The sequence below is a fragment of the Oncorhynchus mykiss genome, chromosome 11 (genome assembly GCF_057628025.1).
Source record: "Oncorhynchus mykiss isolate SJ-2025 chromosome 11, ASM5762802v1, whole genome shotgun sequence".
Lineage (NCBI taxonomy): Eukaryota > Metazoa > Chordata > Actinopteri > Salmoniformes > Salmonidae > Oncorhynchus > Oncorhynchus mykiss.
This window is the reverse complement of record NC_143032.1, coordinates 15,841,188-15,855,096: the sequence shown is the minus strand read 5'-3', so window position 1 is coordinate 15,855,096 and position 13,909 is coordinate 15,841,188. Positions and strand designations below refer to the sequence as shown.

The 13,909-nt window shown below is 46.4% G+C and overlaps 2 protein-coding genes across 17 annotated transcripts; one reads left to right on the top strand and one right to left on the bottom strand.

Annotated features, from left to right (window-relative positions):
• Positions 1-395: 395 nt before the first annotated feature.
• LOC110535356 (uncharacterized) lies at positions 396-7,007 on the top strand. 6 transcript variants are annotated; one of them, XM_090189538.1, is made up of 8 exons: positions 396-874; positions 1,172-1,229; positions 1,363-1,677; positions 1,800-1,820; positions 1,948-2,199; positions 2,335-2,469; positions 2,595-2,831; positions 2,915-7,007. In XM_090189538.1, the coding sequence occupies exons 2-8, from the start codon at positions 1,196-1,198 to the stop codon at positions 4,279-4,281; spliced, it is 2,361 nt and encodes a 786-aa protein (XP_090045664.1). In that variant the 5' UTR covers positions 396-874; positions 1,172-1,195; the 3' UTR covers positions 4,282-7,007. The 6 variants fall into 6 exon arrangements, with proteins under 6 accessions (XP_090045664.1, XP_036790906.2, XP_021475978.3 ...); XM_036935011.2 differs by having other exon boundaries at positions 1,360-1,677; positions 2,338-2,469; XM_021620303.3 differs by having other exon boundaries at positions 1,360-1,677.
• Positions 7,008-7,078: 71 nt separating this feature from the next.
• Positions 7,079-13,695, bottom strand: spice1 (spindle and centriole associated protein 1). 11 transcript variants are annotated; one of them, XR_016484397.1, is made up of 17 exons: positions 13,261-13,657; positions 13,101-13,148; positions 12,864-13,010; positions 12,533-12,635; positions 10,918-11,036; positions 10,759-10,853; positions 10,371-10,522; positions 10,096-10,221; positions 9,649-9,941; positions 9,169-9,300; positions 8,907-9,036; positions 8,684-8,824; positions 8,128-8,582; positions 7,789-7,963; positions 7,627-7,705; positions 7,367-7,500; positions 7,079-7,276 (listed from the first exon to the last, which is right to left on the bottom strand). XR_016484397.1 is itself a non-coding variant. In XM_021620297.3 (17 exons), exons 1-17 carry the CDS (start codon positions 13,354-13,356, stop codon positions 7,223-7,225), a joined length of 2,406 nt encoding a protein of 801 aa, XP_021475972.2. In that variant the 5' UTR covers positions 13,357-13,695; the 3' UTR covers positions 7,079-7,222. The 11 variants fall into 11 exon arrangements, 6 of the variants coding, with proteins under 6 accessions (XP_021475972.2, XP_021475973.2, XP_090045659.1 ...); XR_002475244.3 differs by having other exon boundaries at positions 7,627-7,702; XR_016484399.1 differs by having other exon boundaries at positions 7,367-7,427; positions 8,907-9,032.
• Between the last annotated feature and the right edge of the window lie 214 nt (positions 13,696-13,909).

Genomic DNA, 13,909 nt, shown 5'->3' with positions numbered 1-13,909 from the left:
GGTTCCAATGAGTCCACAATGTCAACTAAAGCCCCCCAACTATCTCCAAATATTTCCCCATTGACCTTCATATAGATTTTGTTTTGGTTGTGACACCCCAATTTGTTGCCAATTTCGTAGAATTGCAACATCTACTGGCAATGTAATTATGTTCTAGGTAAAACACTACCATCTAGTGGAATAAACATTTAGTGCATGTTGTGAATTATTGAGGTGGACTACTTGAATGTGGATGGTCCCCTAAACCTGTTTTCTGGTGACTTAAAGGAGCTGCGACAGAAGTCAAGGGGGCTAATGTACAGTAATATTCCTACCTTTAGCTTGCCCTGAAGGCCCTCTGCCTGTGTCTGTGCTTCCTGCACCCTGACCTAGTTTTGGGGAAGTTCTCTGGATGGGCAGAGGCCAGCAGCTTGTGAGATCTGTTTCCTGAGATGCTTCCTGCTTTTCTGTGGAGTCATCTCATCTGTTCAAGACAAGGACATTCACTCTTCCCAGCGAGAGCGTTGAGAAATTGCCACACATGCGTAACATTTTTTCGGCCCGTGCAAACTACCTTGCAAAAGTTGGAGTCAGAGTTGACATGTACTTGCAAATATGTCCTTGGTTGTAGCTATTAATGTCAGCATTCCGTGAGAATCAAATCTTCTCACGACAGCCACGAGTCCATCTTCTTTGGCATAATAAAAAAATAAAATAAAAAAAAAAAATATATATATATATATATATATATATATATATATATATATCATCTTTGGCATCGCCTCGTTGCCGGGCAACCCTGGGAGAGGGACTGTCTAGTTGCAAAGCATGGTGGGTACCGTAGTCCTCTAACCCTGCTGCGCGCTGCAACTTCTTCGATACTCCACACATTCAGGTTGGATAATTTACTCGTTTCATTAAGTGTACTAGTGTATATTAGTTTAGAGACAAATTATTATAGTCAGTGTTGTCATGTTTGAGGATGTAGTTTTTTTGGTGGGAAAGGGGCAAAAGGCAGACATTCTGCTGTCAACTTTGACAGAAATATGCTCATAGGCTAAACCAGGAAGTTGACTGAAAGAAAGCTAGCGTTACAAGTTCCAGATGTACCTGTGATTTAAATGTAGAATTCACAATTAAAAAGTTTGCTAAATAAAAAACTATGTAAATTAACTTTTTTTTTTTTTGCTAGGCTGCCTGCAATGGATCAGTATACATGGTGATGGAATTCCCCACAATGCCAGACCTAGGTAGAGGGTGTGTTCCCTTATCCGTGCACACCGGTGTAGTTTGAAACACACACTGTCCCGCAATTTAACTACCAATCTGCTTGAATAACTTCTAAGATGAAGTAATGATTGTTCCAATCCTTCCTGACAGAAGACCCAGGCCCAGTGGGGCCTCCAGGGGGGCAGAAGCAGCCTGTGAAGTCCCACCTGCTGGCCTCCAGAGAGCTCCTGGTGGCCTCCCTGTATAACCTGGCTCCCCTGCTGGACAGGACCCTGGCATCCGGCCTGCTCTCCCAGGAGAACTACTTTGAGGTGGGGGCAGAGAGGACCCCTCAGGGCCGGGCACGCAGGCTGCTGGAGGTTGTCCAGGCTGAGATGGACGAGGCTGGGGCCAGATGCTTCATGGAGTGCCTCAGGAGATGCAAGCAGCACTACCCGCGCCTCCGAGCCTGGCTCAGAACTGATGCAGGTATGGAAGGGCAAGTGTGTGAACACATGATGAATGTGTATGAATAGTGTTACCTAATTTCATCTTCCACATGCAAACTTGAGTCTTAAGACGATATTTGATGTCTTTTGTTTCCCCCACAGATATTCAGCGTGGACCCACAGGTATGGTAATGCAGAGGACCTCTTCCTGAAAGGGTCAGACTGTTGGTATGCATAGGTGTTTTAATCATCTGGCATTGGTCATCTCCTATCTGATTCGGTGTTGTGTTGTATTGTTTGGCTTCCCCAGAGCGTCAGCTGCAGGCCCAGCTCAGTGTCCTGTGTGGCCGGTTGGGGTTCTCTGTCCTGCCGGTCTCCCTGGAGCTGTTCTCTAATGGCACACTAACTCAGTTTGAACTGGACCAGGTCCAGGCAGCGCCCACATCTTACCAGCAGACCCACCAGCTCCTGTCCGTCTGTCTGTCCAAGGGAGAGAGGGCCTGCTGTAGCTTCTACCAGGCACTGGGCAGCGAAGACCCACAGCTGGCCTCAGACATCAGTGGTGACTTGTTATTAACTTGTTATAACAAGTTTATTACTTTTTAATTCTGTCTCGTGTTTTGTGTCTGTATTTCAGTCAGTGGGCTGTGCCTAATATCTCTGGTCAGTGGTCATGAAGTTTATATCACCTCTGTAGCAGTGGAGGATCCTGGGGTGTGTAGTACTCCTGTGGAAGTGAAGGATGATGGGTTATGTAGTACTCACACAGCAGTTGAGACCAGACAGACTGATGGGGAAGGTCTGTCTCTCCCAGACACCCACATACTCTCGGGTAAAGGTCACACCAGTTAACTACCATTATAACACAAGCAGATCAGTAGCAGAAGATAGATTCAGATTGAAAATAAAATTAACAATTTACAGTGACAACCTGTGTCACCTCCTCCTCCTTCTCAGATGTGCTCCAGCAGGTGCTGTCCCTGCTGGCTGTGGCTCCAGGTGAGGGGGCCAGGCTGAATGTGTGTGAGCTGGGGGTGGCAGTGGGTCTGCCCAGGAGGACTGTCAGAGAGTGCCTGTTGGAGGAGGTTGAGGTGGGGGACATCGTTCAGCTCAGGGCCCTGGTCACCCTCTTCCTCAGTAAGACCCAGGATGCCTCTAGGCTGCTAAACAGGGTGGCAGAGTGCACAGCACAGCGTAGGTCTCACTACTTACTTATTTGTCTATTTGTATCAGGTACTTCTCTATCTACCTATCAGTAACTGTTTTGTTGCTTTTAGGGGTGCTGCTCTCTGAGAGGGGATGTATGTTACTGAAGCTGCTGTCTGTGGCTGAGGCCTTTCTCCGCACTGGGGACCACCACCACCTGCAAGCTGGGGACCACCTCTGCACTGTGGACCACCACCTGCGAGCTGGAGACCATCTCCACACTGGGGACCACATAGACAAAGTGTGGAACATCTTTAGCTTGGTCCTGTGGGACAGCATGGCAGAGGCTCTGGAGGATCCTGGGGCTGCAGTGGAATCATTGTGGGAACCTAGGGATGCTGTCCGTCTGTTACGAGACAGTGAGAGAGTGGAGACAGAGCTTCTCCAGGAGTTGGAGGAATGCTGGGCAGACGGGGGAACTGAGAGCCTGTTACAGAGTGTTACAGTACTAGCTCAGTTGCTACGTGATCTCCACCCTCTTCAGGACAGTCTGTGCCTCTCCCCTCCTGAAGAGGGGGCTGTGTACCCCTGCCGCTCTCGCAGACTCCATAGAGTCACCCGTTTCCAGGGCCTGCCTGCACGGGTCATCCGCAAAGCACTGGGACACGGAGCTCCCTCCAAACACCCAGTCCCAGCTGGTCTCCCCATCCAGTACAGAGATCTCTGCCTTTGCATCACACGTCTGCTGGACAGGGTGCACCCACAAGAAAACACTACCTCCATAGATCTCTCCCAGGCTCCTATTGCTACCATCACCCAGCACATCTGCTCAACCCTGGCCCGGCCGGCGTTCGGCCCCCAGAGCTTTGATGCTGGGGTGAGACACAGGGTTCTGTCTGTGGTAAAGTATGACCCGGTCAGGTGGGGCCTGCTTAACTTACAGGAGCTGCATAAAGACACTATGTTGGGTCTGGAGAGCTACCTGAAGCCAGGGGAGCATCACAGCTTCCAGCTTGTCCCAGAGAAAGTACGAATCTTCGGAGGGCCAGAGATACGCTGGGGAGAAAGGGTCAGGGGCCCAGTCGCCATCGACAACGGGATAGAGGAAGTCCTCCAATTTGTCACCTCCGAGCCAGCCTCCTTTCTTATCAGTGTTAGCTGCCGCGGCTATGACAGGGGCCAGTACTTTGAGGTACACGAGCCGCAGTGTGTGCGTGTGTCTGGACTGCAGGAGCAGGGGGTGGGCGAGGTGCAGGGTTTAGGGGGGACAGTGTTGGTTTTGGCAGTAGAGGGTGAGACAGTGTGGATGAGAGAGGAGAGGCAGGGGAGGGCGTGCGGGACAGAGCTGGAGCAGGTGTCTCAGAGACACTCTGCCACACTACAGGACGGGGGCTGCTGCTTCAGGGTCACGACCCCAGGGACACGTTGCCAGGTCAAGTTCATCTACAAGACAAGGAGGATCTCTGCTGTGGCTGAGAGGGACTGTGAAGTTTTCTAAAAACCCTATTCGCACGGGACTAGTATTATTATGGAACGTAGGTTATGTAATTATTGCCCCAGCATGTCCGTTTTACCCCATGGACCATTCGGACGGGATTAGTTTTACCAAACTGCCCCTGTAAATGTTTTTTTTTTTCTCATTCAAAATGTACCGTTATGACGGAAGCCTGGAGGCTCTACTATGGATATCAGTAAGAACCATGAACTGTAACCTACGCAGACAATTAATTACCTGACGCATCTGGCAATTTAGCTTTTCATTGGCACAATATCATCCACTTCATTTAAAAGGGAAGAATGACTCTGGGAAAGTTGATTTGTGAAGAAAAAAAAACGGTTCATTCATCTGTAGGCTACGTGCATAGCACTTTGTTCCCAAATTCTTACCCATACTGGGCGCAGTACCTGTTTAACTCAAAACACATGGATGACGATTCACACGGGATAAGTATTATCAGAGGACCTGGGAGTTTTCTGAAAAACAGTAGGTTTTTAGGGGCTGGGATAACAACCTTCCTACCAAGTAAAAATGACTGACATGGCAGATTCGGACAGGACTAAAATGACAGATGTGGTGATTTGTGCTCGTGCACATAATTATATTACCTGAGTTCCCCCGGTAAAACTAATCCCATCCGAAATGGGCTGAAGTCTCACTTGGTAGGATTTAATACCAGAAGCACCAAGCTGGTATTCAGGCATAGATTATGGCACCCGCATGATTGAAAAAGGTTCTTCAGAACCAGAAAGCTGTCTTCACATGTACAGCATGATGAGGTGTGGCGGACTCCAACGTTATTAAATCCCAGCTATAGAGCGAGACATAGACCGTGTTCATTCTCTCACTCACAATCCTTGTTCAGTTATTTATCTATCAACCTAAACAGCAGCATTATGTCTTCTATGTTTGTCCAACAATGCACAGTACCTTAGCTGATATAGTTCAATCAAAATGTAATTAAAGAATTAAATAGAAACCTTGCACCCAACTTTTCCTACGAGCACCGACTTCGCTGATAACTGAGGAAAATGTACTTAAGACTGTGATATGTGGTTGTCCCGCCTAGCTACAGTTGAAGTCGGAAGTTTACATACACCTTAGCCAAATACATTTAAACTCAGTTTTTCACAATTCCTGACATTTAATCCTAGTAAAAAAGCACTGTCTTAGGTCAGTTAGGATCACCACTTTATTTTAAGAATGTGAAATGTCAGAATAATAGTAGAGAGAATGATTTATTTCAGATTTTATTTATTTCATCACATTCCCAGTGGGTCAGAAGTTTACATATACTCAATTAATATTTGGTAGCATTGCCTTTAAATTGTTTAACTTGGGTCAAATATTTTGGGTAGCCTTCCACAAGCTTCCCACAATAAGTCGGGTGAATTTTGGCCCATTCCGCCTTGTTGCTCGCACACACTTTTTCAGTTCTGCTCATACATTTTCTATAGGATTGAGGTCCGGGCTTTGTGATGGCCACTCCAATACCTTGACTTTGTTGTCCTTAAGCCATTTTGCCACAACTTTGGAAGTATGCTTGGGGTCATTGTCCATTTGAAAGACCCATTTGTGACCAAGCTTTAACTTCCTGACTGATGTCTTGAGATGTTGCTTCAATATATCCTCATGATGCCATCGATTTTGTGAAGTGCACCAGTCCCTCCTGCAGCAAAGCACCCCCACAACATGATGCTGCCACCCCCATGCTTCACAGTTGGGATGGTGTTCTTCGACTTGCAAGCCTCCCCCTTTTTCCTCCAAACATAACGATGGTCATTATGGCCAAACAGTTCTATTTGTGTTTCATCAGAGCAGAGGACATTTCTCCAAAAAGTATGATCTTTGTCCCCATGTGCAGTTGCAAACCGTAGTCTGGCTTTTTTATGGTGGTTTTGGAGCAGCGGCTGCTTCCTTGCTGAGCGGCCTTTCAGGTTATGTCGATGTAGGACTCGTTTTACTGTGGATATAGATACTTTTGTACCGGTTTCCTCCAGCATCTTCACAAGGTCCTTTGCTGTTGTTCTGGGATTGATTTGCACTTTTCGCACCAAAGTATGTTCATCTCTAGGAGACAGAACGCGTCTCCTTCCTGAGCGGTATGACGGCTGCGTGGTCCCATGGTGTTTATACTTGCGTACTATTGTTTGTACAGATGAACGTGGTACCTTCAGGCGTTTGGAAATTGCTCCCAAGGATGAACCAGACCTGTGGTCTGTCTACAATTTTTTTTTCTTGGCTGATTTTTTGATTTTCCCATGATGTAAAGCAAAGAGGCACTGAGTTTGAAGGTAAGCCTTGAAATACATCTACAGGTACACATTCCAAATGTTGTCAATTAGCCTCTAAAGCTAAAAGAAGCTTCTAAAGCCATGACATCATTTTCTGGAATTTTCCAAGCTGTTTAAAGGCACAGTCAACTTAGTGTATGTAAACTTCTGACCCACTGGAATTGTGATACAGTGAATTATAAGTGAAATAATCTGTCTGTGAACAATTGTTGGAAAAAATACTTGTGTCATGCACAAAGTAGATGTCTTAACCGAACTTGCCAAAACTATAGTTTGTTAACAAGACATTTGTGGAGTGGTTGAAAAATGAGTTTTAATGACACCAACCTAAGTGAATGTAAAATGACAAATTACAAAAACATAAATGTATTCATATACCAGTTATTTAAAAAGCCTTTTTATACAGTGCTATTAAACTATATTGAAACTGGCCTCAGGCGAAGTGCTGTGTTATTGTGTGTATACAATGAGGTAGAAAATAATGTCTGCACCAGCAACACAACCACAGTTATCAAAAGTTTTAATTCACAACCATAAGAAAATTGCATAGGTAAAAACAGGGTAAAGAAACAACATTAAGTCTAAAGTGACCTCTACTAAAAGTTACAAAAGTTGCAGGGAGTTTCTGTATTCAGTTCTTAACTTGTTCATCTTACATGTGTAGACAACGCAAACCAGCCTTCTCCTTTCAGCTTGTCCACCTGTACTGGACAAAAGGGAAAATTGTATGATCGTCCTTAAAAAAAATACTAAACATTCCACAAATAGGATGAACCAGTGTGTGTGTGTACCGGAGTCCTGCTGCCTCTGGACTGTCCTCCAAGGCTTTGTGGAGAGACCCCACCAGCAGACCTGAAACACACAGGACCTCTTCAGTCAAGATGACCATCATTCCCCTGACCTCTGATCCCTTCCTCCACATCACCTGCCGAGTCGGTTAGAATGAAATGTCCTAGTCACAGATCTACGGTCAGTGTTGTATTGTCCCATTTACGGTTCTCTCTAAATTTACAGTCCTCCCTAATGGTTACAGTTCTTATTTCAGACTCACCGTCTACTACCTCCGCTGCCCAGGGGGGAGGGGTCCTGTTCAGGCAGCAGCATGGATGACTCTGGGCTCAGGCCTGCTGCTGAGAGGGAGAAAGTAGTAGTGAATACTGTGTGGAGATGGTTACAACACACACCTCTTGTCTCACACACACAGCTGCCTGACCTGACAGTGGAGGTATGGGGGAGACAGAAGGGGATACTCTGGCTGAGGAGGAGCTCTGTCTCTGTTGTTCTATAAGCTCCAGCAGTCTGCTCCTGGCTGCTGCACTCTGCCTGTTGAGCTCTAGGAGACGCTGTTCCACACTGCTCTCACAGCCTGGGCTCTCACGAACCACAGACTGTAGGAGACACAGAAACAGCAGGTACTAAACCTGTCATTCATGCAAAACTTGATAGAAGACACCAGTATGTTCACCTCATGGAATGTTTATCATGCCGTACTGTACAGTACTCAAGAGACCTGAAATCTGGACAGTGAGTGCTCTGTTAGATGTGACCTCACCTGCTGTGTTTGCTGCTCTCCACCACAGGACCATGTCCCCCTCTCTCTCCCTGTCTCACGCTGGGGTGTTGTTCTGCCTGTACTGCTGGGAACGAAGCCTCTCTTCTCCATGCCCTGTTGGGGAGTCAGTCTCCCTGTGCTGCTGGAGACAAACCCCCTGCCTGAACTCTGACCTTCACAAATCTCTGACCCGGAGGGAGGAGTAGCGGGGTGGAACTGCCCCAGCTGATCCCGTATGAGGGCGTTCTGACGGGTCAGCTCGGCAATCTGAGACAGCATGGCACCCTGGGACGGATCGCAGAGGAGAGGGTCTGGGGTGGCGGCTGGAGGGGGTGTAGGGGCAGGGCGGGGCAGGCTGAAGAGAGAGGGGGCGGAGCTGAAGGTCTGGAGGTCGTCACAGGAGCCCCGGGTCACAGGGAGAGAGGGAACGTGGTGAAGAGCCAGGGAATGAACAGCTGGGGAGGAGAGCAACATGACAGAATGAAAACATGAAGAAAGAGAGTAGAGTAGAGCCAAATAGACAACCCAGAAAGAGGTAGAGAGAGAGACCTGTTACCTGAAGTGTGACCGTGTGGCCGATTGTCTCTCTGACGTGGTGGAGAGAGCAGCACAGCAGGGTTGAGAGTGAGACCTGTCTGATTCTGTTCATAGGAGGGTACAGGAGCGTCTGCATCATAGGACGGTTCCCACTCACTGCCTGAATAGGGACACAAGTCTTTACCAATACTCATAACACGTTGAGGAAAAGTATAGTGAACCGTGTGTGTGTGTGTACTGACCTGTAGCTATGCTGCCAGTCTCTTGAGGCTCATAGTCCCCGTCTCCTCCTAGTACCCCCAATCCCCCCAGAACCAGCACCACTGTGTCCAGCCTCTGTTCCAGATCACACGCTCGCTGCTGCAAACCTGCCTGGAGGGAAATCACTATTAGAGACCTCTTCATCGCACATAATGATATGAAGAAACATGAATTAGCCTTGGAAGCCATTCTTAAGGTACAAGTGATGTAGAGAGATACTGTGTGTGTGATTTCTATTCTGACCTGCAGGGCGGCGCTCTCCTCTCTCAGGGTCAGGGTCTCTGCGGTGAGGGCGTCTATCATTCCTCTCTGCTCCTTCACCTCCACCTCCAGCCGCCTCCTCTCCTTTCCCTCCCTCTGAGTCTCCTCCTCTCTCTGACCCACAGGGGATATAGTTATCATTCATACTGGCAGAACAGAACAGACACAGGGAATAGAGTTATCATTCATACTGGCAGAACAGAACAGACACAGGGAATAGAGTTATCATTCATACTGGCAGAACAGAACAGACACAGGGGATAGAGTTATCATTCATACTGGCAGAACAGAACAGACACAGGGGATATAGTTATCATTCATACTGGCAGAACAGAACAGACACAGAGAATAGAGTTATCATTCATACTGACAGAACAGAACAGACACAGGGGATAGAGTTATCATTCATACTGGCAGAACAGAACCGACACAGAGAACCAGTCGAATAGTCGTTAGGCATACCTGTCTGAGTAGTCTAGCCAGGCGGCCCAGTGTAGACACCAGAGCCACAGAGAAGCCTGTGAGGCCATGTGTGCTGTGCTTTGGCCCCGTCGTCCCCTCTCCTTCCCCTGCTCCTGGGGCTCTGGGAGGCTCCTCTGGCCCTAGGCCATCCAGCTCTGTCTCCACCTGACCCAGCAGGCCCTGCAGCAGCCCCAGGCTGGACTGGTTCCCACTCAGAGAGCTGAGGGTAGAGCCATCCAGACCTGACTCAGTACTGCGCCCCCTACTGGCTTTCGAGGACCGGCTCTTCCTGCCTACATAGAAACAGACACATAGGAGAAACATGTTAACATATGCCTCCATGAACCAATTACTGCACTACTATGCATTAATGTGCACTAATTCAGTCAACTTTAAACAATAGTACCTGATGAATTGACTGTTGTTGTGATGCACTATGAGTCGTACCTGAGCGGGTGAGAGGAGGGTCTGGGTTCAGGACCTGAGTGACCAGGGTGAAATGCTCCCCAGGTTCAGGCTGGGGTTGGGGCTGTCTGGACCCCAACCGCTGGACTTTAACTGTGGCATTCAGAGCTGGAGAGAAGGAGGAAGAAAGAGGAGGAAAGGAAAGAGAATGAGGGTGAGAGAGCAAGAGAGAGAGAGAGAAAATAGGGAGTAAGAGTTGATGTATAGTACATTACATTATCCATCCTTTTTCCCAGTTAAATGATCTGTCCTCTTACCTGCTTGTACTTGGGTTCCCCCTGAGGCACTGGGAGTCTGAGGGGGGCTGTCTCCTCCTGCCCCCTGGAGGTTGGAGTTACACTGGGGTCTTTGCTGCTTCCCTCCTCTAGTACAAGGCTTGGCTTTCACTTTCCGGGTATACACCTTGTAACTGACAACAAAAAAGGATGTGAGCTTATGATAGAGACATTACAACAGATAAGGGAAAGGGGGATACCTAGTCAGTTGTACAACTGAATGCATTCAACCGAAAAGTGTCCTCCGCATTTAACTCAACCCCTCTGAATCAGAGAGGTGTGGGGGGGGGGCTGCTGTCTGGCAAATAATAATTTGTAATGGGTGTGTGTGGGCATTGGTAAGTGTTTGGCAGAATGTCAGTGTTGTTACCTGGTATCCATGTTGGAGTTGAAATTGACAGAGGCAGAATGGCCAGTTTCTTCATCACTATGGTCTTCAACAGAGTCCTCCAGCTCATTCAGAGCCTGAAATAAAAAATACATATGTTAAGAAATGGAAACACAAACACAAAGAGAAAGAGAGCAGTACCTGTGGGTCCATCATGGACTGGCTGAGGAGGGAGAGCTGTGTTGGGGCCTCTGGTTTCTGCAGGACAGGCAGGTCTGAGTCAGAGCCACAGTCTGGAGCCATGGTAACACTGGGGAACCCTGAGAAAAATAAAGAATACAAATCACTCACAACAACACTTTAGGGCTTCCATTAACCGGTCAGTAATAACCAGCTTTAAGACAATAAAAAAATGGAAAAGCTGATTGACCGGGAGAAAAATTAAAATCCCATTGTGAAATAATGCCTATTAGGCTAACTGATGGAAATACCAGTCGATGTAAATACATTTGACCGGTCTAAAGGTGCATGTGTATACTCGTTAGGCATGTTATTTATTACAGAGTACAGAAAACATGTCAGACAACAGGAGAGCTTCTGCTACAGCATCTCAAACAGCTGTTTCGTTGCTGCTAGACTGAAACCTGCCTTTATAGGCACAATCAGTGCGCAACAATTCTAAATGCAATCGTGTGTTAAAAACAGTTTTGATGGCCACAATTAAAAATAACTAGTATTTGTATTCATCAACTGGTAATTGAAGCGCGCTTTGGCTTCATCAGTGCATCACACACCACTTTGCAATGAAATGGAGGCCGTGTGCATTTTGAAAACAGACCTAATTATGTGAATCCTGAACGTTTTGCTACATATGAGGTATGTTTAACCTTGCTTCAAAGCAGCCTAGCCAAAATCAGACCACGTCCGTAGAGGCATTTATTTTATTCAGACTTCCATATGCCATTGAAACCAGTAGACTATTTCTCTCATGTTCTATTGGTTTTCAAATCAACTTTATTTTTTTACATTGTCCAGTAGCCAAAGGCACAATCCTAGTCATATTATCAACCCATGTTAATTGTTGCATCTTTAGATCTCCCCTCTTTCTACATTTATAATGGATATTTCCATCTCTGTCACATGAAACGTCTCGCATGTGTGATGCACTTTTGACAACGGCGTTTTCCCGTTAATTGCATTATGGAACGAACATTTGTGAAAAGCCTCAATTAGAAATAATAGTATCAACATTTTAAGCGAAATGTTCTGATCTGTTGCATCAGACTCATTGCTTTTTAAAGTTTTTTTTATATAGTCTATGCCTACTGGTTGAATTTGGGATCTATCATCCCACAACCGTCCCAGAGTGTTTGGAACAGGCTCTCTTTCTTGACAAGCTGACCAATAGAATAGGTCAACTTTTCTACTATGGGGCATAGTAGATTGACAAAGGCTTGTGATTTTGCTGTTCATTACTCGTCTTGTTGGCTGAGGAAAAGTAAATGTGGACACTTATTCTAAAATCTTCAAAGTGCGCATTGGAATTTGGTAAGGATGCATGTAGTTCCATCCTCGAGTTGCATGTTAATATGAATTACCATAATCTAAATGTGCTTTCAGTCATTCAGAGCAACGCGGGTGGACGCCCTAATCAAGTTATGGGTCTGGTAAATTTCTCAAATGTCCGGTGCCACAACTGAAACCCTGTAAGATGCATAGAGAACATTCAAACACAGACATACAATAACCAACACATGATCAAAACACATTGAAAAGCCATTCATTAATCCATAGCAGGATAAGAGCAGTATCATACCGGTCTGCCTGCGAGGCGCGTCGCCAAACAAGTCTTTGACCACAGCCATAGCTCTGTCTGACCGGGCCAGAACGTCCTGCAGTTGAAACTGATCTGAGAACACCTACAGCACAATGAGATAACAAGTCTTCAGTGTGAAGACAAAGGTTTAATCTGCAGTTATGTAATATAAACAACATTCAATAAACATCTGTGGGGAATCAAGGGGATGTAAGTGTTCACTGAGTTGCAAGCTGACTCGAGTTTGCAATTTCAAAGTAGTTTCATGTCAAATTAGATTTACGTGAGATACCCCTACGATCTGCGCATGAGGTCTGTCTGTACTCCTCACCTCTCTGATGATGTTGAGGCTGGCGCGGTCTAGCGGAGCTGGGCTACCAGGGAGGTCCTTCTTCCTCCTGTGTCTCAGAGCTCTCTCTCTCAGCTCCCACTGGGCCACCACTCGGTTCTGGGACCGGTGCATCTCATGACGACGATTCTGAGGAGGAAGAGAGAGGAGTAGGCATACTGACCTAGGATAACTAACAACATAACAAAATGAGAGAAAACAACAACAAGTCTCTCTTACCAGCTCCTCCGGTGAAGCCTTGTGTACAGAGAGGTCATGGACGGTGCTCTGAAATTAGCAGAAGATGGTAGTCATCATAATTTCATAAATGTATCTCTTCCTTCTCCCCTGGTGGCAAAGTTGATTCCATGACAGGGACAGCAACTACTAGCACACTCACCACCCACTCTCTCTTCGGGGCATTGGCCTTCTTGGGACGCACAGCAGGTCGTTTTCCTTGACCGTGCTGTAAGCGGCCCACCCTCGTAAACGACATCTGGGAAGAAAACGATAACTAGCTAGAAAATGTCTGATTAGCTGGCTAACGTTAGCCTACCTAACTATGTTGTTTGCCAAGAGTTTTTTCAATGAAAGTCATACGCAAGCTACACTTAAACTAGGCAGTTGTAGCTTGCTGGCAAACTAGGTTATTAACTGTAGAAAAATGTTTAGTTAGTTTGCTGTATTCATTGTTTTCTTTCCGTTGTGGAGTGGCGCTGTGTTCAACAGTTGTTGCGCGCTTCTGGGTGAAATGTGTAACCTCCTAGTTACCAATAAAACGACACCACAGATAGAACAATGACACAGATATTTCACTGATAAATGTGAAGCATCCGCTTCCGTTTCCACTCACTACCAAATATGGTAGTGAAAGGAAGCCCACTAGGGATTTTTGCCGACATTCTGCAAATGTTCTCATCGATGAAATATTTTATCTCAATACAGTTTTCTGTTCCCAAAACTACAATCTGGTATGAACATAGTGGACTAAGTTTGGTAGAATTTGCCCTTTGCAAACTTTTTACAACATCGCGTTGTTTAGAAGGTGC